The sequence below is a fragment of the Maniola hyperantus genome, chromosome 7 (genome assembly GCF_902806685.2).
Source record: "Maniola hyperantus chromosome 7, iAphHyp1.2, whole genome shotgun sequence".
In the NCBI taxonomy this organism is placed as follows: domain Eukaryota; kingdom Metazoa; phylum Arthropoda; class Insecta; order Lepidoptera; family Nymphalidae; genus Maniola; species Maniola hyperantus.
Window position 1 is genome coordinate 14,042,790 of NC_048542.1, and position 25,769 is coordinate 14,068,558.

The following is a 25,769-nucleotide window of genomic DNA, read 5'->3' on the forward strand; positions in this document are numbered from 1 at the left end:
TGAGGACTGGGTGTGGTGGCGCTCTTAAGGGAAGGCTTATGTCCAACAATGGATGTCCACAGGCTGATGATGATGATGATGATGATGATGAACTAAGTACCGGTGATATATTATGAGTCTTGTGCCCTTGAAAAGCACACACGTCCAAGTTTTTGTCATTCATTGCATACCCACGTCATTCTTGACACGTCTATAAAAAAAGTTCGTACAATAAAGTCTACGACGCACACCAAGACATAGGCTTAGTAGCTTAGCATGAGTTCAAATATTTCGATATCGTTGATAGAATTCGAGCGATGAAATTACTACGGATGTTGAGCGGTAAAATTATCCCAGTAAGGCCTACACAGTAAAATTAGATAACACTGGGGTTTAGTAAATTCGGGTTAAATGGTTTAAAACTCTATATATAGTGTTGCGTCAGTGAAAATTAACACAGAGTTAGTTAACCCAACATTTCGCTATTTTTTTTCACGGGTAACATTTGTCGCATACTATAACTCGATTAAATATGAATCAGTGAAGTAGGGTCTAACTCTTCACTGATTCATATTTAATCGAGTTAAAAGTTAAAAAAACAAAACACGGCGAATCTACGAATTCTACGTCATGAGACAGTCGTAGAATTCGTAGATTCGTCGTGTTTTGTTTTTTTTTACTTTTCACCCTGAATAATCTAAGTCCCACGGATTTTTTAAAAACCTAAATCCACGCAAACGTAATCGCGGCATCAACTAGTACTTTATTAAGTCAAATTGACGTAAACTTTCTTGATTTAGTTCCAAGTTCATAAATTCATTTACAGCCAGCTTAAGCGGAAACAAATAAAAAAAATAACTAGTAGATGATAGTACCTACCAGTAGGTCGATTTCGTAAAACCTGCATCAATCATTATTACAATCTCAATTGTTGTGATTGGCTGAATCTGTGCTATTCTTGTAGCAACAATTCATTGTTGCCAATAGTGAGCGAGCATCAACCAATAAAGAGGTGATTGCGATCGTGAAATTGGAGCTGTCATTATACCGCAATCGAGCAGCGGAACGACGATAGATGCCATTTAAACTTAGGATTATTATAGTTTTCGACACTCGAAATCTATCAAAGTTGACGTAACTTTACCAACTTGTACTTAGAATACAATAGGTACTATAGCTGTTACACATGTGTGTGTGTGAGTTATACAGGGCGCCCCCTCGCTGCGTCGCATATCGACTATGGGAATTTTGGCTTAGGGTTGGCACTCAGTGGAAAATTAAAAAACTGCAATAAGTTGATTAAATAGTTTATTAAAGTTAATAAGAAAAGTTCATTCAACCAACTTTTACAAAGTGTTTCTAAACCATCAAGTAGATCTACGACTGGTTAGTGGTTCTTACCGAGAATAACCAGTAAGCAGCAGCACCAAAGGTGCATAAAATTCATATTATGAACGGTGGTAGCCTAGTATTAGCCTTCTATTAGAGAGAAGGTCCTGTTAGCACTTTCGGTGTTTTCGAAGATTGATCTGATTGATTGATTGAAGTGTCAGACGGCACTCGTCTTTTGCGGAGTGGTTCGCTGATTCAGTGTCTAATACTGAGTGATATCCACCGAGAGCTTAATCATTATTAGTATTTCTATTAATGTTAGTTTGCTACTTTAAGTTCCTATAATAATCAACGTAAGTACATAATAGATCGAGGTTCAATATTACACGTTAAATAACATGAAATAAAAACCTACAAGCGAATCTCATCATTTATGTGATTCAGTCAGATTGTTTATCCCTTCAGAGATTTTTTTTATTTAGATACAAGTTGGCCCTTGACTGCAATCTCACCTGGTGGAAAGTGATGATGCAGTCTAAGATGGAAACGGGCTAATCTGGAAGGGGTCTGGCAGTTTTTTTTTAGGTAAACCCATGCCCCTTTGGTTTCTACACGGCATCGTACCGGAACGCTAAATCGCTTGGCGACACGGCTTTGCCGGTAGGGTGGTAACTAGCCACGACCGAAGCCAGACGAGACCAGACCACAAATTTAGAAATTATAAAATTCCAAACCACTGCCAGCACAAGATAAAAAACTTGTAATTGTTTTTTATCTTGTGCTGACAAGATAAAAAACAAAACATTTTTTTAATTAAAAGCGTGGCACCCCTGTCATAATTTCCAGCACACCCTTTGCACATCAAGCCCCTGTGTTTGGCAAGTGCACGCACACATGCCTACCTATAAACACGCACGAAATTGACAAGCCATAAATTTAAAAGAACCTGTTTTTTGGGGCTCTTTACTCATATTATTATATTTTATTTGAGAATTCTCAATTAAATCGTCTACACATGGGCCAAACACATCTACTGAACACATTTACAATTCTGTCTGTTTTTGACAGAACCCAAAGAATCTTCTGCAAACCACAGAATTATTTGTTTTGAGTTTAGCGCGTCGTAGTGGTATCTCCGTGAGTTCGCACCAAAACCATTAAACATAATATTATACTTACTAGTTTATGCTCGCGGCTTCGTCCGCGTGGACTACACACTTTTTAAACCCCTATTTCACCCCCTTAGCGGTTGAATTTCCAAAAATCCTTTCTTAACGGATGCCTACGTCATAATAGCTAAGCCAACCTTCGCTAGTCGGAGAGGCACGCGAAGAGATGTTTTACCTACGATAAAATTGGCTAGCGCCGACACGTTGGAATTGGAAGTTGGCATGTCTGAAGAAGCTATTCTTTATGAGAAATTCTAAACAATTTACTACTAAACTTGTTATTAGTAATATAAACTTTATATCTTACAAAATAAGTGTTATTATCATTTGATATTACAGAGGTTAAAAGCTTTTTAGATAATAAAGTACGGACAGAGTATATAAACCTTATAATTAGTAACACAAGAACCAAAATCCTATATGTTTTAGAAGTAAAAAAATGTGCTCTAGCTCTACATTTCTGTGAAATGCTGTTTCTTAGTTTTTTTTTGGGTTTGGGTTTCACTTGCATTGCACGATTTATGCTTTTTTTGAAAGAATATTAGCCATGTTTAATGACTAATATTCCCCTTTCCTCTCCAACTAAGCGTCAAGCTTGTTCTAGGAGTAGGTACGACAATAGTGCAACGGGCGGGGTTTGAACCGTCGACCTTTCGGTTTTCAGTCCACTCCTCTACCCATTGAGCTATTGAGGCTCTATGTTCTCCTAGTAAGGATCTTACGGTAAGTAGGTATTTAAGGTTCCAAGGTAGAATGGTGACCTCGCACCGGAAAGCCCAGCGTTGGAAGAAGAAAGAAGAAAGTGGGAGGTCCCGGGTTCGATGGCAGGGGCAATTTAGAAATTAATATTTTCTAAATTGTCTCTGGTCTGGTCTAGTTTCGCTTTCCGATACGATTCCATGTAGAAACCGATTATGGGTATGAAGCCGCTGCCATATACGCTATACCTCTTCCAAGTTATCCCGCTTTTATCTTAGTCTGTAACTTCACTTGTACTTTCCAGCAGTCTGACCTACGATGCGAGTGTGAGCTCACACAGTTCCATGCGCTCGTGTACTGTGTACGGATGTAGCACTCACACTAATGCAGATGGTGAACGCGGGGTGCAGCACGACGCGCGAGCTGGTGTTTTTCACTCCTTTGCGTCGCATTGGTCGTGCGCCTCGCCTCACTGACGCCTAAAAAATGCTATTGCGACGCTTCTTGCGGTTAACTTCAAGAACAGCTATTTAATTGGCGCGGATTGTACCATGTGAGATCGCAGTCAAGGGCTAACTTGTATCAGAAAAAAAAATCTTACTTAACTGCTGAAGAAACCAAAAAGATTGTAGCTACAGACAGGAGCTTCATCATCATCCAATATGGTTGAAATAAAATCCATACACTTTCACTCAGTTTTTTGCGTAAAACCGATCGTTTTTTAGTCGACACTGTGCCACACCGTGCGATACAGATTCGTAAGAAAAAACTAGCCAAGGGCGAGTCTGACTTGCACACGAAGGGTTCCGTACCATCGTACATCTTCTTCTATATATATATAAGGAAAAGGTGACTGACTGACTGACTGACTGACTGATCTATCAACGCACAGCTCAAACTACTGGATGGATCGGGCTGAAATTTGGCATGCAGATAGCTATTATGACGTAGGCATCCGCTAAGAAAGGATTTTTTAAAAATTCAATCCCTAAGGGGGTGAAATAGGGGGTTGAAATTTGTGTAGTCCACGCGGACGAAGTCGCGAGCATAAGCTAGTATAATATATAATTATGTGCCTAACACTTTTATATAAAACACTGAGAGTTAATAACGGACAGCGCCATCTATATGTGATTTAGTAAACTAATTATTTTCGTGAGTTTCACACATAATAATTTTTTTTTGTGATGTAACCTCAAATTCATAGATTTCGGATTTTTCTCTTTACTTGTACTATAAGACCTACCTGCCAAATTTCATGATCCTAGGTCAACGGGAAGTAGGTACTTACCCTTAGGTTTTGATTTCCTTTTCTTCACAGAATCGACAGACAGGTACGGAACCCTAAAAAGCGACAAAAGCCAACCCGGGCCGCGCCTGCCGCATGTCAAGCGAGCGACGCACTTTACTGCTACACACGGAGTTACTGCGGTGGGATAAATCTTGTCGAATGTTGTTTGGGGAACTGTACGCTTGGTATTTGACTAGCTGATGCCCGCGACCTTAATAAATCCCGTTTTTTAAAAATCCCGTGGGAACTCTTTGATTTTCGGGGATAAAAAGTAACCTATGTCCTTCCCCGGGATGCAAGCTGTTTGTGCCAAATTTCATCAAAATCGGTTGAACGGATGGGCCGTGAAAAGCTAGCAGACAGACAGACACACTTTCGCACTTATAATATTAGTATGGAGGATTTTGTAAAATTTTGTCAAATTATTAGTCTTTTGACTCTTTAGTCTTGAAATCATCGTCAAGTGTCAACCCATCGCCAGTAGGTACACTACTGAACATGGATTTCCCCTTAGAATCAGAAGGGGTGTAGTGTTTAGGCCATAACCCTCCACGCTGGCTATGTGCGGCCGAAGTAGTAGCTAGTATAAAATAAAATTATCCTCTACAATTCATTTCATGTGTAGCGGTTTCGTTGCATTCCGCCGCACTCGCTCGAGCTCCTGCTGTCATGTGTACGCAAACTTATCCCAATTGTTAATTCGCACAAAAATACAACTAATTCCCTTACAATAAGGACTATAACAACTGAAAGCATAACATTGCACTTGTATTCACACCAATGATGGAACATACCTACCTATTCGTTATTCGAAAGTAGCCTTTAGTGCATTTGAAACATAACTGTTTGAAGTTGTTTCATTGTAAAAGCTACTTTAAAACTTGGACTGTAAAGCATAATTTCTATGAAAGCTTCCTACGGGACTTATAAAACCAACTTAAGTTACAGTCGATTTGAGCGATTTTCAACTTTATTTTTAATGCAATAAGGTTGTATTGAAGTATCATTGGTAGGATTGTAAATAGACCCTTGAAATCGGCATCGGGCCGTTTTCTTTATCACATTGGAATAGTCTCACGTATAGGCTAAGTTGAAGATAGTGACCTAAATATACGTGACTAGAACTATCTAATATCTAGGTATGCATAGAAACTGTTAATGGGTTCCTGCTTGTTTTATTTCAATAAAAATAAAACCGGCCAAGTGCGAGTCAGGCTCGCCCAATGAGGGTTCCGTACTACAGTCGTATTTTTTCGACATTTTGCACGATAATTCAAAAACTATAATGTATAAAAATAAATAAAAATCTGTTTTAGAATGTACAGGTGAAGACCTTTCATATGATACCCCACTTGATATAGTTATCTCACTTCGAAAGTTGGAAATACTAATTATTAGTTCATGACCACAATTTAATTTTTCTTGTGTCTAATCCTAAATTCACGTTTTTCAGATTTTTCCCCAAATGTCAGCTATAAGATTTACCTACCTGCCAAATTTCATGATTCTAGGTCAACGGGAAGTACCCTGTAGGTTTCTTGACAGACAGACAGACAGACAACAAAATGATCCTATAAGGGTTCCGTTTTTCCTTTTGAGGTACGGAACCCTAAAAAGAAACCATTTCTATATATTATATTTATTATATCTATACTAATATTATAAAGAGGGAATGTCGTAGAGTTTGCTTGTAGGGGGTAATCTCTGGAACTACAGAACCGATTTTGAAACTTCTTACACCAATAGAAAGCTACATTATTCCTGAGTGACATAGGCTACATTATACATACGCGGGCGAAGCCGCGGGGATCAGCTAGTATTATATAATATATTAATTATAATATATAAATTTTAATATATTATAATATATTATATTATATATTATATTAATAAGAGCAGACCTACGACTACGATTAAATTTTTATTAGGTACGTAGGTAAGGCATAGCACAATTAAAATTCGAAACTATTAGATTATAAAGCAATTCCTTTGAATTAAGAAATAAGAATTTGAAATCTAGTAGGTACCTAGGTAATTTCAAAGTAGGTAGGTAATAGGTAGGTATATACTAGTTCATAACTTCAATCATACATGGTTTTCAGGAGAGCAAAACATGAATACGATCGGCTGAGAATCTGAAACAAAACAATTTCTGTTATATACACGGTGAAGTTTTAGTGGTTGTCTTGCCGCGGCAGAACGATTTGCCCTCAGTAGTACATCGAAATTTTGAGTTAAACTTAAAAAGTAAAAATGATTTTGTTTTGAAATAATTTAAAAAATAATCATCAACTCGAAAGTGTGAGAAACTATAGTAACTCACTTGACGTAATGTGAATAGTAGGTAGGTACATCCACTCGAACCGCGCTGCCAATAAAGTGAAAAAGTTTAGAGCAAAATAAACTCTCGCGCGTAGTGATACGGCATAAACTAGCCTGCACGCACGCGGTACTACTATTGGTTCGAGGTCTCATTCGGATTTTTGATTTTCTCGATTGTAAATTGTCATTTTTGACTCTAATAATTTTTTATATTCATAAATCGATTGTAATACCACGACAAAACCATTTCGCTTCGGGAAAACAACCATCAAAATTTTAGCGTGTATACAGGTACCTACATATTATTATGTATATAGTATAGGTGCGACTGACTGACTGACTGACTACGCACAATCTAGACCGGTGAACCTAGAGAAAGCGGAAAATATTCCTAGAACCCGGGTGCACTAAAGAAATATTTTGAGCAATTCCAACAGAATCTTTAAACAGCATAAGTAAAATCCACGCAGATGAAGTCGCGGGAATACGGTTTATTTATATTTATTTATTCCGATACAATTTAGTCCTTGACTGCAATATCACCTGGTGGTAAGTGATGATGCAGTCTAAGATGGAAACGGGCCAACCTGAAAAGTGTATGGCAGTTTTATGAAACCCATACACCTTTGGTTACTAATCCGTAGGTTGCGAAACTGCAGGCGGTTGCTAGTATTTGTATAATAATATTATGTAGATGTAAGCAGTGATAGCCTAGTGGTTAAGACGTCCGCCTTCTTTTTGGTAGGTCGTGGGTTCGATCTCGTTATGTGCGTTTATAAAAATAAAAAAACCGGCCAAGTGCGAGTCAGGCTCGCACACTGAGGGTTCCGTACTACAGACATTTTGCACGATAATTCAAAAACTATGATGCATAAAAATAAATAAAAATCTGCTTTAGAATGCACAGGTCCTTTCATATGATACCCCACTTGATATAGTAATCTTACTTCGAATATTAAAAAACCTTATTATTAGTTCATGACCACAATTTACATTTTTTTGGGTGATCTAACCCTAAATTCACGGTTTTCAGATTTTTCCCCTAAAGCCAGCTATAAGACCCACCTACCTGCCAAATTTCATGATTCTAGGTCAATGGGAAGTACCCTGTAGGTTTCTTGACAGACATGCAGACAGACAGACAGAGAACAAAGTGATCCTATAAGGGTTCCGTTTTTCCTTTTGAGGTACGGAACCCTAACAATTAAATATAATTTACTTTAACGGTGAAGGAAAACATCGTGAGGAAACCTGCTTGCCTGAGAGTTCTCCAAGTTCTCAAAGGTGTGTGAAGTCTGCCCATCCGCATTGGGCCAACGTGGCCTAAGCCCTTCTCACTCTGAGAAGAGACCTGGCTCAGTAGTGGGCCGGTAATGGGTTGATCGTGATGATGATGTAGATGTAACTACATAGGTACAATATTATGTGATCGCACGTTTACTCAAGCCCTACGTTTAGTATAAGATTTTACGTCTCACCAACGCACGTTGCTAGAATTCGAGACTCGAAACACAATAAAGTCAAAGTAAAATGGACCTAAACGGCCTTGAATTAAAGTAAAAAATTCAATGCCACTGATTTTAATTTCGCAACATTTCCACTTGCAGCGCTGGTTGTAGATGTGTAGACAAACTTGAGCTTTAAAACAAGGCAGTTAAGATCCAGTTTACTATGAAGCGTAAGTTTCGACACTCGAATACTATCAACGTTGGTGAGACAAAATCTCGTGCTAAGCGTAGAGGCGTCTTAAGTTACGACTCCAGTTCAATTAAGGCAAAATTCCTCTGAATCACCTCTAAAAATAAACTAACGCCTCTATTCAGTTAATTCAGAAGTAAACTGCAATAGAGAATACAAACAAAGAGAAGAAAAAATACCGCCCTGCCATGATTTTTCTGGTTCAAATTTAACGTAGGTAAGTACGCATTGAGGGTAAAACCTCTGAGGTTTTTTTTGTATGTTGCTAATTTAAAAAAAAATAGCGCTAAGTTTTTCTAGCGTTCTGAGGTATACTAACCGTAGCAAATGCAGACAAATTGAGATCCGCGAAGTTGCATGCAGACACTTTGCACGGCGTTTGAGACCTAGTTTGTAGATAAAGCATTAATTAGGAAATGTGTTTGTATGTACTTCTCTATATAGTATAAAATAAAGTCGCTTCCCGCGTCTGTATGTATGAACGCGTAGATCTTTTAAACTACGTAATGGATTTTGATACGGTTTTCACCAAAAGATAGAGTGATTCAAGAGGAAGGTTCGTAGCTATAGTTTAATTCTCAAAAAATTAGAGATCCCTAGAGAAATTGAAATAATGTGAATTAGGTCGGAAAAAAATCCTCTCATTTGAGAGTTTCCGAGACATTGTGGCTAATTCCATTGTACACAATCTCTAAACTAAACTAAAATGTCACGCCTAAATCTATTGCTATCCCTTTCATAATGTTGCTTGCGGAAAAGGATGGCACTAGATTTAGGCCTGTTAATTTAGTTTAGTTTAGAGATTGTGTACAAGAGAATCGGCCCCAATGACACCTCAATGACACCACATTAGTATCTACATTGCACCCATGCGAAGCCGGGGCGGGTCGCTAGTACCTACTATATATAAAAATAATTCGCTGAATGTGTTGCTGATCGCAAATCTCGAGAACAGCTAAACCGATTTCGCTAATTCTTTTTTTATAATATTCCTTGAAGTCCCTACGAGGATGGTTCTTACGGAGAGAAAAATTTTAAAAAAATTCCTGAAAAAGAATCGACTGTTAGGCGGCCGGTTTTTAATAAGTCATTACAAAGTTTTCTTGTACCTACCTATCTATCTTACTAATTCAAATTCAAAAGAAATTATTTCATGCAGGCTAACTTATTGGTCTTATTTTAATGTGGATAACGAGTACATACCACGATTAATTTGATGTTATTACTACCCGTGCGCGATAAGTTGAGACTCGCCTGGAATGCAACCCTCCGCCCGCTTGCCCTGTAACTTCTCCTCAAGCTCCCGTGTTGTACTGTAGACAACGCCATTTTTTTAACATCTTAGTCTCGTACTTGCTTACGTCACGCAACGACGACGCGCTCCGATTTTTGTCTACAGTACAACCACGCGTCTGTGGCGTCACTGCCCCCCAAATCTCAACTTATTGCGCACGAGTAGTACTTGTCGATATTTCAACCCAATTGCATGGGTCTTGGTCACGACGGGACTGCGGTGCTACGCTACGAGAAATGAAGCTCGAGCTGTCATGTAATGCATGACGTGATAAATTTGCAATAGGTACTATTCTGATAAAAGTATAAAAAAAATTGACTTTATACTTTGACGTAAGATTTTTTACACCTTTGTTATAATGTTATCTCCCAAAGCCACCATCATCCAAACAAACGTTCCTCCCAGTGTTGGGGACGATACGCAGAGAAACTTTCAGCTTTTATAAAATAGGGAAGGTCTGGCACGCGCTTGCTCTTATGCCATTAGAATATCCATTTGTGAAGTAAAATAAATGATACTTTACCTAATCATAATGATCAGGACACATCTTCGGATGGCTGGTTCCGCATCGTACCAGCGACAGCTGTAGACTGCCTCACTAATTTGGATACTCTAAAAGATATCAAAACATTTTTCTGGTGACGGAAGGGCTTGCTCATTTTTTGCGCAACGGATCAGCCTGGCTGTCCAGCGCGGACAGTATTCTTGGCACTATTCTACACGGGCATGCATGATTTGTACAGTTACTGTACAAATCATGCCCGCTCATTAATAAAATTCGGTCAAGTGCGAGTGGAACTTATGTCCGAAGGGTTCCGTACCATTGTACAAGAAATAACACTGTTTAATTTTTTCTTAATTTTCATAGCGATCATTTTGAAAATTTTTATTTGTCGTTATAGCGGCAATAGTAATACACATTCTGTGAAAATTTCAACTCTCTACCTAGATTACGGTTTACGAGATACAGTCCGCTCACAGACAGATGGATGGATGAACAGCGGAGGCTTAGTTATAGGGTCCCTTTGGCACCCTTCGGGTACGGAACCCTATAAATGAGCCGAGATTTTAATACGTATAATTTGCAATACTCACTGATGACATTAGCATATCGCCGAAGAAGCAAAGGAGGAATACTTGCGTGAGACTCAACATCAGGAATGGTGTGAACTTGAGCAGTATGCCGGTCTCTTGTACCACCTGTCCATGAATAATCAACTAAAATCTCTAATATTATAAAATTGTAATAAGTATTGTATACTTTTTGTCGGCGCAATATGCAAAAATCCGCAGCGCGAAGATCACCACCGGACCAGACACCACCCCCGCGCGCGACGGTGAATCTATCGCCCTCAGCGCGGGGAACACAACCAGCCACGAGGCCCCAAGCCAAGATGGCGGGCCCTAGCCGGTGAAATTCCGGCTAGAAGACCAACACCGGGGTAACATGATACCCCGCGCCCTGCCCGGGTAAGGAGGCTACGCCTCGAGGCCCGTACCCCCGCTTGGCCTTTGGCCAACCGGAGAAGACCCTGTCGTCGTATCCAATTAATGATGCCAGGCGAGGCGCAGGAGCACCGCTGGGTTTTAGTGGGTATTCTGTTGACTGGCTGGTTGGGTAGCTGGCTGGTTTCCAGGAGGGGAGATGCGTAAACACATTTCACATTTCAAACACATGACCTGAAGAAGGTCATCAGCAAGGGTGGCTTAGGAAGGCGGAGGACCATGTTTGATTGCGGGCTCTTGAAAAGGCTGTCCAGCTGTGGACGCATACAGGCTAGCTGCAAGATTGGATTGGATTTGAAGATCAAAATAGGTTCATTTGTAGAACCTGAGGTACGAGTAGACATCATCTGCTAGGCTCAAATTTCATGTGGCAAAATCAAGTGAGATCCCAATGGTTCTGATATTTTTTGGTAAGTTAGCACCATAAAGGTACCAGTAGGAATATCTACAATACTCAAGAAGGTAAAAGTCTTGGGTCTTACCGAAATGTTAAATCCGCTTAGGCATAACAAAGCAGAACTGATAATTATGTTGAATAGTGTTGATTTTGAATACAAAATGTCCAGAAGATTTACCAATCTGAAAGTAATATACAAGTAAGTAGGTACATTGAAGTCTAGCAAACGTTGTACTCACAGAATTACACATCTAATAGTCGTATACATAATATACAGTTTTAACCAGAACGCTAGCAAAAACTTAGCATTATTATTATACTACCTAAACGCAACCCAATCCCAATAACCATTTGACTTATCTTGTAGATTTAGTGTTTTTGTATTTTTTCAAACCCGCAATGTATAGCGTGCAAAACTAGAGTCAATGCCCCACCTACAACAATGCGGCACTGACTCAGAGTAGCCTATCTACGCAATGTTCGTTGACCCATAGCGACAGTCAGATGTTTTATTTGCAATATATTGGCGCCGATTCTGTTGTCTTTCTCTAAACTAAATTTAGAGTACCTATCTGCATCTTTTTCTTTTTAATACATATTGTTAAAAAAGGACAGAACATCAATTTTACATTTAAAGACTGAATTTTAGTGCACGCTACATAGGCTTGCGACTGGCAGCTTTTTGAACTTTTTTGTGGTATAATGTCAGTAATCATCAGTAGGTACTATGAACTATCACCTGTCTTCGTTTTTGCTAGCGTTCTCGTTACACCCTGTATTGTATACCTATGCAATAACTGCAATAAGCTTTCTAGTCTCAGGCTGAGATCTATAAAGCGCACTTTGACTTTGCTCAGATTTAAGATTGAGTTACAACGGGACAATTTTATGAGAGATATAGGTATATCTGTCTCGTTTAAACTCTAACTTAAGTCTAATCATAGCCAGAGTGCGCTCTATAGATTTCACCCTCAGTCTTTGAGTTAAGCCGCGGACGGACGGACATAGCGAAACAAGGTAGGTATAAGGGTTCCTAGTTTACTACGGAACACTAAAAAGGATCAACTAACTCGATCAACTCCTGGTGTTTTTTAACACATTGCCGTATATTCTTCCTGGTTTCTTCCGGCGAGAGACTTACGACGTTCTCGAACTGGTGGCCAAGGATTCGGAAGTGCATCCTCAGATACGTGCAAAAAGCGTAAAACAATGTATCAGCGGCAAATAGGAACACAGACACGATCACAGCTGAAAAAAAAACCGGCCAAGTGTGAGTCAGGCTCGCGCACCGAGTGTCCCGTACTAATACAATCGTATTTTATCGTCATTTTACCCGATAAACCAAAAACTATTATGCATAAAAATAAATAAAAATCTGTTTTCGAATGTACAAGTAAAGCCCTTTCATATGATACCCCGCTTGGTATAGAAATCTTACTCTGAAAGTAGAAGATATGAATATTTGTTCATGAACACATTTTAATTTTTTTCTTGTGATGTGACTACAAATTCCCGGTTTTCAGATTTTTCCCCTAATGTCTGCTATAAGACCTACCTACCTGCTAAATTTCATGATTCCAGGTCAACTGGAAGTACCCTGTAGGTTTCTTGACAGACAGACAGACGGACAACAAAATGATCCTATAAGGGTTCCGTTTTTCCTTTTGAGGTACGGAACCTTAAAAATAAGAACAAGTTTAATAACTGGATTTCGACTGTACCTACTCTAAAGTATAAACGATCAGACAGACAGACGGACAATAATTATGGAATTATTCCACTCAAGTAGACTCAGTGAACTCGCTTCGCTCGGTCCAAAATCTGTTTTAAAATGTACCTGGGTAAAGCCCTTTCATATAATACCGCACTTGGTATATTAATCTAACACTGCAAGTTGAAAATACTAATTATGGTTGTTTATGAACACATTTTAATTTTTTTGTGATCTAACTACAAATTCACGGTTTTCAGATTTTTCCCTTTACGAGTGCTATAAGACCTACCTACTTGCTAAATTTCATGACTCTAGGTCAACGGAAAGTACGTACCCTATAGGTTTCTTGACAGACCAGACAGACAACGAAGTGATCCTATAAGGGTTAAATTTTTCCTATTGAGGTACGGAACCCTAAAAATGAAGAAAATTATACTTACTAGACCAAACTTGATGTACATACATGAAACTCCATATCATAGTATTAGCGTACGCGTTGAAGAAATATTTGACCAGAAAAGGTAACGTCAGCTTCACATTCCTCGTGTTATAATATTCGAAACCCATCAACATGAAGGGTTCACAAGAAAACATAATGTTAACTACCAGGTCAGTAAAGAAGAAAATTGTGATTACCGACTTCAAATATTTCTGTGATTCTATGACGATTTCTCTTTCGACGTTTTCCGATTCTTCTTCATCCGGGTGAATCGATCTAAGCTTTTGTACAGCTTGTTTTAAAGTTTGCTTGTTGAAAAAAAATGGCAATATCTTTGCAGTTCCCAATAAACAAATGGTAGTGCATGGTGCAATCATCGACAGTTCATCCAAATCCTTACCCATCCTCATACCTTCCGCCAGCCAAGAGAACTCTCCGAAAACATCAGTATAAAGCCATAGTATATTACAATAAAACAACCATTTCATGAAGTAATATTTAGTCTCTCCTAATTCAAAGCCTGATACCATGAAAGCTTTTTTAGTTAATTCTATAGAATCATCGAATTTATCTTTCGAGTTTAACTTCATTTTATTTTAAGAAACGCAATCATCAAATATCAAATTTTATGTCAGTAAAATGGAAACGTTCTTTTGGAACTCAAGACTAGAGAGCTAATGCGAAAATACCGGTTTTACGTTATTTTAAAGTTGACGATACAAACAGAATTAATTACTAGGAAATATATAATTATTATATGTGACAAAAAGGAATAATTAAATGGGTGTGCGTTATTCCTTTATTATCCTTTATATTCCTTTTGAACTTTGATGCATTTAAATCTAAACTTCTAAACTAATATTAGGTATAAAGAGAAAAGATTTGACTGTTTGTTTGTTTGTAATGGATAAGCACAAAAACTACTGAACCGATTTAAAAAATTATTTCACTAATAGAAAGCTACATTATCAACCTTATAATTCGTATTTTATTTTCATCAAAATTAGAAATCCCTGCGAAAAATAGAATAATGTCGTACGCTGTATAAATAGTAGTAAAGAGTACTTAACACGAAAATAAAATATTAGGTATGGAATTGTTTTTCTCAAAAAGTTCCAAAAAAGTCCATGATAGCATTTTATATTACCTATCATTTAAGGTTGAGTTAATAACTAAAAATACTAAAATAAAAGCTCTAAGTCTTGAACTAATACCTACCTACTGTTATTTCACGATAAAATTAGGTAGGCACATCTCTAAATTGCACCCATGCGAAGGCGGGGCGGGTCGCTAGTTGAAAAATATTTTCCTTCTAAATTCTCTTAGTTGTCAGTAGTCAGAATGATTGGTATATAATTAAAAGGAGTTTAATTAGGCTACAACTTTGTGAATATATGAACCTCATTAACTTTGAATAGAGTTAGAGGTAGCCGTGGACCGCGGCAGCTCAAAAGGAGACGCTGCCTCAACCTGAGCCAAACTAAGGTATGAGGCAAATTTCGCTGTGCTGTCTCATTTGTTTAGTGAGCTTTAGATCGCTTCGATTATAACAGCCCCCTAATTGTGTAAGAATAACCATTTCATGGCTATCGCAATCGTCAAGAAATTCTGCCATTTGATTGGTTGATTCGCTGTTTACAGTTTTTCACAGCCAATCAAAGGGCAGAATTCTTGACGATTGCGATAGCAATGAAATGGTTATTCTTACACAATTGGGGGGCAGAATGGCCCCATTGCGCGAATGTTTCGAGTTTCTATCCAGTTGCCAGTGGAGAGAGAGTACTATTATTTATTCTGTGGTGGAGCTACCACATTCGACATTCGGCGAATGTTTGGCGAATTCACCTATACTTACTTACAACGAATTTCCTTTGATGCAGGCGAAATTGCCGCCTCAACACGAAAGTGTGGCGAATGTTTTGCGAATATCAAATTTTATGATTGACGCCAGCTACACCAACGAATGTTTGACGAAGATTTGCCAAATATTCGCCAATGATGCCACTCCAAAGAAATTTACAAGTTTGGAATCTTCGAAAATTCCTAAAAGGCCGGCAACGCATCGGCGGCTCCTCTGGTGCTGCAAATGTTCATGGGCGGTGGTAATCACTTAACATCAGGTGACCCGCCTGCTCGCTTGCTCGCTATATCTATTAAAAAAAAAAAAAAAAAAAAAAAACAACAACATCATTATAAAGCCATAGTAGTAACTAGCTGATGCTCACGACGTCGCGCGTCGTCCGCGTGGATTTAGGTTTTGAAAATTCCGTGAGAACTCTGATGTTTCGGGATGAAAAGTAGCCTATGTCACTCTCCAGGTCTTCAAGTATATCTAACCATGTAAAAAATCACGTTAATCTATTGCTCCGTTGCGACCAACCAACCAACAAACACACACACTTTCGCATTTATAATATGGGTAGTGATTAAAATAATAAAACCATTTCATCAAATAATATTTTAGTCTCTCCTAGATAAATTCGCCTGAAACACTTTTTTAGCTAATTCTATAGAATCATCGAATTCATCTTTCGAATTTAACTTCATTTTGTTTTAAGAAACGAAATAATAAAATATCAGATTTCATGTCATGAAAATGGAACGGTCATTTGGAACTCTAGAGAGCTAATGTGAAAAAACTGGTTTCACGTTATTTTAAAGTTGATGATACAAACAGAATTAATCACTAGGTTCCAGTGACAAGAAAGAATAATGAAATATTATGTGTTTTGCATTCCTTTTGAACTTTGATGCGTTGAAAATATTTTGTCTTATTAAACTGTCTTAGTTGTCAGTAGTCAGAAAAAATTAAAAGGAGTTTTATTCAAGGATGTAAGCTTTGCGAACGTCCCATACCTTACCTTTGAATATAGAGGTATTCGTGAACGTAGCAGTTCAATTGCTGACGCTGCCATTTCCTTATGTCGTCATTTCATCTACACGCACAAAACGTTTTTCTTACCAATTACAATCTAGAATATCTTTAAAACAAGAGTGAATAGGCATCTTCTAGGTAAACGTGGCCCACATCATCACTTTTTATTGGGTGTGATTATTTTGTTTTAAATTCATTATAGGCACCACAAGCCTATAATGAATTTTTTTTTAAAAAGCTTTTTCTCTTTGTAGTTTACCAGTAGTGCTGCTATGATGCCAAATATGCAAAAAAGTCAAAATATTTAAGTGTATATATTAATTAATAGTTAAATAGTTAATACCTTTACACTTAGCAGGGTAGTATACTACCTCAACCTGAGGCAACGTTTGTTAGGTAGGTATGCTATTTGCATCGTTTAGGGAGCTTTGCAATTTGCATCGTCGTTATTGATAAATATGCTCTGCCAGTGTGACTTGTACCCGAAATCACACCCCTGTGTCCCATCCTATTTTAAAAATCTATTTGAAACAAAAAATGTCAAATGAATGAATACAATAGATATCTACTAATAATTCGAAGCAATATAAACTATTTGTTTTCTTGGGTACACTAAAACTTAAATATTAGTAAAACAAAATACCATTAGATACAGTAATAATTTCCTTTTCAAACCATTTCTTGGATATTTATCTACTCATTCTTATCGTAAAGTATAGGATCATACCTACTTACCATAAAATTAAAACTACACGTTTCAATGTCCGACAAAGGAATGAACAACTAAAACTAGAAACAGAAAGTCTTCTTTGATCCCACCGATCGACGATCGTTACTCGGGACTCGGGACTCGGGACGGCTTTAAAATCAAAACCTTCGAGCAAAAAATAATTTTAATACCTATTCGCCATTCCTTATGTTGAAAGCATAGTAGGGTTGTCAGCTTTAGTAGAATTGTGAAGATATAATGTAACTTTTTTAGGGCTCCGTACCTCAAAGGAAAAAAGGAATCCTTATAGGATCACTTCGTTGTCTGTCAAGAAAACCTATAGGGTACTTCCCGTTGAAATGAATTTGACAGATAGGTAGGTCTTATAGCAGACATTCGGGGAAAAAATCTGAAAACCGTGAATTTAAGGTTACCTACATCACACAAAAAAAATTAAATTGTGGTCATAAACTAATAATTAGCATTTTCAATTTTCGAAGTAAGATAACTATATCAAGTGGGGTATCATATGAAAGGGCTTTACTTGTACATTCTAAAACAGATTTTTATTTATTTTTATGCATCATAGTTTTTGAATTATCGTGCAAAATGACGAAAAATTCGAGTATAGTACGTAACCCTCGGTGCGCGAGCCTGACTCGGTGGTTTTTTAATATTAATACAGTTTTCAAAAATCAAACATCTTAGCCTTGTTTGAGGTTTGAAGGCCAGGTAGACCTTGGGTCTCGTCTAGCGCGGGCCGCCCTCTCCACTACTAAGTTCATGCTCCTTAACTATTCTAATTTTTTTAAGCACTATTTTAAAGACCTCTCTGTAATCTGTGTTCAAAAGAATCAGCTATAACGTAGATTGCTTTTTTCTCTGTTTTGTTCGTGTTGACAGCCCTATTCCCCTGAAAGGGTCTTTTCAATGTCCCGTTAGGCCATCGCGACGTTAGGAAACTTGTTTGCTATACTGGTATTCGAGCCCTTGTCATGGTAACTACTTACAAGGCCAAAAAACTATCATGTTGTTCAGCTTTTAGAGACTGTTTTTACAGATGAATTTAGATGTTTTATTTGCAACTAGCTTATAATAATAAATCTTTATTTAAAGCAACTAGGGCACAACTTGTTAGTAGACAATTTGAATTCTTAAAAAAAACTATTGTTAGTAAGTAGGTAGGCAAAAAAAGAGATGATTAAACATTTACAATAATATAATTGTGGCCTCACCAACACTTGAATAATGTGTTCAAGCATTGGTGAGTCCATCTTTACTCATGCTCGCGACTTCGTCCGCGTGGACTACACAAATATCAAACCCCTATTTCACCCCCTAAGGGGGTTGAATTTTCAAAAATGCTTTCTTAGCGGATGCCTACGTCATAATAGCTATCTGCATGCCAAATTTCAGCCCGATCCGTCCAGTAGTTTAAGCTGTGCTTTGATAGATCAGTCAGTCAGCCTCTTTTTGTTTTAATATATCGTGAACTTTTACAAATAATTTTCTGGATTTTTTCGAGTTTTTTTTTGGTGTTATCATATCAATAATCATCAGTAGTATCACCTGTCTTCTTTTTGCTAGCGTTCTGGTTACACCCTGTATATTGAATAAGTAGGTAGGTAGATAATATTTATCTTAAATCTTACCTGCCGCGTGCATGCACAATTGTTTACTTTCTGAGATTGTATCGCTCTTTGGTACAAAAGACAAAAGTGTTTATGCAAGTCTAGCTCATTGTTTTAGATCGCTACTGAGAACTGAGAAGTATAATAAAGGCACTCGTAGTCTTGACAGTTGACACTAAGCGCAGGCGCAGTGAAACACAAAACAGAATTATTCCGTACGCTCCCTTAGAGTGTAACGAAAACTGCCGTGGTGGGTGTTGCATATAATAGCTACCTAGCTTATGCTCGCGACTTCGTCCGCGTTGGACTACACAAAATTCAAACCCCCATTTCACCCCTTAGGGGTTGAATTTTCAAAAATCCTTTCTTAGCGGATACCTACGTCATGATAGCTATCGGCATGCCTTTCAGCCCGATCCCTCTAGTAGTTTGTGCTGTGCGTTGATAGATCAGTCAGTCCGTCAACTTTTCCTTTTATATATTTAGATTGGGTAGAAAGACTTCGTACGTATGTCGGAGGAAAAATGGGAACACATAAAGTAGGTTGGCACAGGACATACCTCCGGTCGCGCAGTCTGCAAACCCCCTTATTGGCGTACCTACAGATCTGAGATATCAGTCGAGTTGACGCGATGACGTCACTGATAGCCGAGGTCTTTGCCCATTGCGACTGACATGCGGAACAATGGCGCCGCTAATTATAAGTCCCGCAAATTGCTATTGCGCTGGAAGCATGTCTCACTCACTACCATCGAAATGACGTCATTTGACGTATATTTAAGTATAAATATACCTACCATCAGTTCTCAAAACTTCAGTCTAGTGCTGACGTCACTAAAATGGCGGTTACGCGCTCTAACAATTTGCGGGACTTATACCGCTAACCCGCTGCGGGCGAGCGCGGGTGTGCGGGGTGTCCCCCGCCTCATACCCCGATTGCGATCTCAACCTGTCGCGGACTATAGCTATAGGTACCAGCTTTCCTACAGTATGTCCAGCTGTGGACGTCGGTTGACATTGAATGGGGGTCTATGCTGGTGCGGACTGCGGACAGCTGATCTCCAGTATCTACTATCTACCTACACACACACACACACACAAACACACACATACACTCACACTAATAGTTATAGTTCTAATAATTATAGTAAACATGTTAAATTTTATAATATCTACCTTACATGCAGATTCCTTTTCTTTTGTATATAAAATGAGCCATCAATTTTAAGGAGAGTGCTGTCGCCTAAAACACAGGTGTATACCTAGCTTAGGGACAGTCGATTTTTTCTGTATACCTACCTACTTAACAAATTAATTTGTTATTATGTATCTTATGTATTAGTTCTCGTAAGTAAGTATGTTTAAGTGTACCTACTTATGTTTGATCAATAAATAATAATTTAATTTAATTTAATTAGACAAACTTAACTACCTCATAATATTTAACATGACGTGGTAGGTAGTGCCTACCTACTTAATAGGTACCTATTACGAGTACCTACTACCTATTACCTACCTACCTAAATAGGCAGTCGTTCTTAATACATACAGTAGGTTCTTCTCAATCGTTCACTCTTGACAGAGTGGTCGTGGCTATGAACTCTTCACTGCTGCTCGTGCGATCTCCCTCCAGCGACTTCTGTTGTTGGCATTATGTGCACACACGGAGACAGGCGTGATTGTTGCAGAGCGGATTAACAGTACTATGGGGTAGGTACACCCTGCCTCTGACAATAGTACCTATGTGTTTTCAGATTACCTTCCAGTACCCTAAACGCGCATAAGTGCCAATAGAATAGAATAGAATGTTTTTTTATTCATGTAAACTTTTTACAAGTACCTACCTACTTATGAATAGTCAGGTAGTTTTAATTTACCACTGGTTCGGAATGCCGTTCCTACCGAGAAGAACCAGCAAGAAACTCGGCGGTTGCTCTTTTTAATTTTTCAATTTACAATGTTATTATACCGTACTATACTTACAAGCCATTGCAGCTCTGTGCATTGTTGGAGCGAGTCAAATCCAAGCTTTTTTATCGTTTACATAGTCTGCGACTGTATAATATTATGCTTTTTTAGGAGCATACTTTTAACACATTTTTTAAACTTGTGTAAAGGCAAGTCTAATTGCTTGTGTAATTTTATTATAAAATATTACACTCATTCCCACAAATGACTTTCCCACCTTCCAGAGGCGGAGCGCAGAGGAGTACGAGTGCCAATACATTAGACAAGTTTCTAAATAACTAGGTAGGTACCTACCTATCTGTCACTATTTTTATTTTTAAATTGTTTACAGTCATTTTACAGATTGTGATTCAAAGTAATCGTTTTGTTTTACTAGAATTTTGAAGTCCGCGCTACATCTTGGAGCGATTTTTGCCGAAGATTTTACTTTTTCTCGCTCACACTCGTATAAATTACGTATATCGCTGTCGCGGTCGCACATTACCTGGCGAGCCGTATGCATACTGCCCGGCCTGCTAGACTGAGATAGCGATATATAGTGGATGAGTTCCAAACGAAAATACCTGCTCGTCAAAGAATAATTTTATTGTACAGTTAGTAAAATTCAAACAAAAGTTCTAACAATAGGAATCATTTTTTTTTATTGTTTAATAATAATAAGTGAAGCTCAAAGAAAGATAAAGAGATGCTGTAAAATTTCTCTTTAACGGAAAGTAGAAAGTCGTGGGAATGTAAAACACCATAAAGATTTGTTTTACTGATTTAGGTAAATAAAAAAGAACTGATTCTACGTTAATAAGTATAGCTTGTAAAGCTATTTATCTAATCCATATTATTTTAGGATAAAAATGCTTTTTATTAGGTACCGATTTAATATAGGTCTTTGTATCGTTGTAAATAGGAATCACTTTATATTTTTAGGGTTCCGTACCTCAAAAGGAAAAATGGAACCCTTATAGGATCACTTTGTTGTCTGTCTGTCTGCCCGTCGTGTATGTCAAGAAAACCTATAGAGTACTTCCCGTTGACCTAAAATTATGAAATTTGGTAGATTTGGTGGTCATACAGCACACGTAAAAGAAAAATCCGAAAACCGTGAATTTGTGGTTACCTCACGAAAAAAAAATGTGTTCATGAACAAATAGTTAGTATTTTCAACTTTTAAAGTAAGATTACTATATCAAGTGGGGTGTCATATCAAAGGGCTTTACCTGTACAATCTAAAACAGATTTTTATGCATAAGTTTTTGATTTGATCGTGCAAAATGTCGAGATAAATACAAGAGTACGGAACCCTTGGTGCGCGGGTCTGACTCGCACTGGGCCGGTTTTTTTAACAGTTATTTCCATAAATATCAATCTTGTAATAATAAAAACGTAACATTGCGTGTAACGCGCATTTCGACGACCTGTTTCCAAAGCATTTGTCATTTAACCAGTTGATTAACTAGTTGCGATGCTAGTTTACCCATTAACAGGCAGTGGAGGTCACATTCCATGAGTTATACCAATAGAAACTGGATAACTGTATGCTTAAATATTCTTATAATGTTTAGGTAGAACATTTTTAGGGTTCCGTACCTCAAAAGGAAAAACGGAACCCTTATAGGATCACTTTGTTGTCTGTCTGTCTGCCAAGAAACCTACAGGGTACTTCCCGTTGACCTAGAATCATGAAATTTGGCAGGTAGGTAGGTCTTATAGCTGACATTTGGGGAAACATCTAATAACCGTGAATTTAGGGTTAGATCACACAAAAAAAAATTAAATTGTGCTCATGAACTAATAATTAGTATTTTCAACTTTCGAAGTGAGTGGCTATATCAAGTGGGGTATCATAATATGAAAGGTCTTCACCTGTACATTCTAAAACAGATTTTTATGCATCATAGTTTTTGAATTATCGTGCAAAATGTCGAAAAAATACGACTGTAGTACGGAACCCTCATTGCGCAAGCCTGACTCGCATTTGGCCGGTTTTTTTTTTAAATAAAAATGGCCAGCAAACCTGCAGGCGGGTCACTTGATGTTAAGTGATGAACATTTGCAATACCAGAGAAACCACCAATGCGTTGGCGGCCTTTCAGGAATTTGTTGGTCCACCCTTTTGAATGACCCCATGATTTACAATGAACCAAAGCTTAATTTGCTATAATCCGCTGAAACAGGTCGAATCTGTATGGTGCACCGCCCACCCTCCCACTGCTAAACATGCAGGAAAAAGCAGCCACCAGGCAAGCAATGCGCGCCACCACCACGCAGCACCACACACAAAATAAATTGCAATTGCAAAGTCACTTCAATTGTGGATTGTAAGGTCTACATCTCCTGAGAATGCTCCGGTGTCGGGGCGAAACGTGTGTCGAGTGTGTTTTGGGATTTGTGTGGTGCTGCGTGGTGGTGGTGCGTATTGCTTGCCTGGTGGCTGCTTTTTCCTCCATACCGTTCCATTTGCCCATCCGTTTTGATGAAAGGTACAGCGATAATTAATGTAATTTTTTTACAAAATACGACAAGGTGCTTGAGTAACTTAATAATTTTTATGCCATCTTTAAATAGTATTATCTAGATTATAATATGCCATATTTTGTACAATCATTTTATTATTGTATTGTTCTATGCCGATCTGACTTTCGTAAGCGCTTGTAATGAGTCTAAATCGAAATAAAAAAATACAGAAATACAGATAGGTTTTTTTAAATAAAGATAGCGAGCAAACGAGCAGGCGGGTCACCTGATGTTAAGTGATTACCGCCGCCCATGAACATTTGCAGGCATCAGAGGAACCGCTGATGCGTTGCCAGCCTTTTAGGAATTTGTTGGTCCGTCCCTTGAATAACCCCATGTTGTAATCTAAAGGGAACGTCGTCGAAGGGAGTTGATTCCACAGTTTGCATGTGCGTGGAAAAAAGGATCTGACACAACGGATGGTCGAAGTGCTCCAGAAACCCAGGTGGTGAGGGTGGAATTGATTGCGGTGGCGTGCGGTGCGGTTGTAGAAAAAGAAGGGTGGAATGAGATCAACAACTCTTCGGAACACTCTCCATTATAGAGGCGGTAGAACACGCAAAGATCCAGGAGACGGACATCCAATCCATTAGCCTGTTTGCGTCCATAACTGGACATAGGCCTTTCCAAGAGCGTGCCGTCAAACACGATCCTCCGCATTCCTCATCCATCCGCTCCCCATCACCTTCAGGTCATCGGTCCAGCGGGCTGGAGGTCGTCCCACAAGGCGCTTAACGGTACGCGGTCTCCACTCCAGAACACGTCTGCCCCATCGGCCGTCGGTTCTGCGACAGACATGCCCTGCCCATTGCCACTTCAGCTTGCTAATCCTTACGGAATCAAGACGGACATACCTAGGCTATATATTATAAACTAGCTTATGCTCGCGACTTCGTCCGCGTGGGCTACTCAAATTTCAAACCCCTATTTCACCCCCTTAGGGGTTGAATTTTCAAAAATCCTTTCTTAGCGGATGCCTACGTCATAATAGCTATCTGCATGCCAAATGTCAGCCCGATCCGTCCAGTAGTTTGAGCTGTGCGTTGATAGATCAGTCAGTCAGTCAGTCAGTCAGTCAGTCAGTCACCTTTTCCTTTTATATATTTAGACTTCGCGAATTCCCAGTTCTGGAAGTTACGGTTATATTTTAATTTAACTTTCTCACACTATCCTTAATAATTTATTATTAACACTTCACTTAGCGCTTTTTAACCCTATTGTTATTTTAACGGTAAATTTTCAGCTTTTATGTTAAAAACGAAACATTGCGTGTGGCATTTGTCATTTAGGTAGGTAGTACTATGCCGTTATTACTAGGTCACATTCAATGTTATAATAACATAAACTAGGTCATTTTGTATTTTATTTATTTAGCTAAATGGGTAATTCTGGCAATCCAGGGAAGCCATATCACACCAGTGTGTTGGACATCATGCCCATTGGTCACTGGTATGATATCTGGTGTAGGTATATTTTACTAAAATTAATTTTTCTGCTAGATTTTTTTGTGATATCAGTTTATATGTATTGTAAGTTTCAAGTTGGTAGTTGCTTTGAAATTTTAATATCTACTAACTTACTACAAAAAATGCTACTATATTAAGTAGGTATGATTATATCTTTTCATATTATTATGATATAAAATTTTGTTCTATTTAGCAAAACATCTTATGCTATTTATTTTAGGTATAAGTATATGATATATCTTTATTATCTCGTTAACTTCGTAGGTATATCTTTAGCTAAAGGTCCAATCTTTTTAGGAATCCTACTCCAAAAAATTACACTTCTTTATAATTTTTATATTTTGGTTTTTCTTCTTAAACAAGTTCTTTTATATGCAAAAAAATATGCGTATACCTACTTAGTAAATTAAATATTATGTATATTTTCATTTTAAAATACGTTTGTGATAAGTAGTATACAAAGATTATTATCTATTTTCATGAAATAAATATAAATAAACTGATATTATTTTATGTTGTTAGTTTTACCGCAAGTTTAGACATTTCACCAATTGGTAACAAAATTCCATTTAGTATCGCATTTTACAAAATAAATTTTCCTCTTGTATAGTTTCAATAAGATAAGAGTTTTGTGTGTACTACATAATATGTCATATATTATATATCTAGTCACATGATATGAGTGTTATCATATTTCTACGAACTTGGTTCGCTCGTTACGCTCATGGTTGTTATAGTCGACGCATTTTAAACTGAGTCGTCGAGTTATCTG

At 38.0% G+C, this 25,769-nt stretch overlaps 2 protein-coding genes across 3 annotated transcripts in view; one reads left to right on the forward strand and one right to left on the reverse strand.

Moving 5' to 3' along the window:
• LOC117983872 (cytochrome P450 6B5-like) overlaps positions 1–25,769 on the forward strand; it is a 66,519-nt gene that overhangs the window by 6,119 nt on the left and 34,631 nt on the right. The window lies entirely within an intron of this gene.
• On the reverse strand, positions 6,507–15,837 carry LOC117984079 (odorant receptor 67c-like). Of its 2 annotated transcripts, XM_069499522.1 has the most exons (8): positions 15,696–15,837; positions 13,842–14,172; positions 12,758–12,935; positions 11,773–11,869; positions 10,880–10,984; positions 10,308–10,396; positions 8,810–8,876; positions 6,507–6,605 (listed from the first exon to the last, which is right to left on the reverse strand). In XM_069499522.1, exons 2-8 carry the CDS (start codon positions 13,993–13,995, stop codon positions 6,552–6,554), a joined length of 744 nt encoding a protein of 247 aa, XP_069355623.1. In that variant the 5' UTR covers positions 13,996–14,172; positions 15,696–15,837; the 3' UTR covers positions 6,507–6,551. The 2 variants fall into 2 exon arrangements, with proteins under 2 accessions (XP_069355623.1, XP_034826619.1); XM_034970728.2 differs by lacking the exon at positions 15,696–15,837 and having other exon boundaries at positions 13,842–14,479.

Excerpts from the sequence above, each read along its gene's own strand:
- LOC117984079 (XM_034970728.2), bottom strand. The coding sequence starts at position 14,430 with ATGAAGTTAAACTCGAAAGATAAATTCGATGATTCTATAGAATTAACT. Across the intron at positions 11,870-12,757 it reads AAACACCAGGAGTTGATCGA|ATTGGTAAATCTTCTGGACA; the intron begins GTTAGTTGATCC and ends TATTACTTTCAG. Across the intron at positions 8,877-10,307 it reads GTCCTGATCATTATGATTAG|GTCTCAAACGCCGTGCAAAG; the intron begins GTAAAGTATCAT and ends TCTACAAACTAG.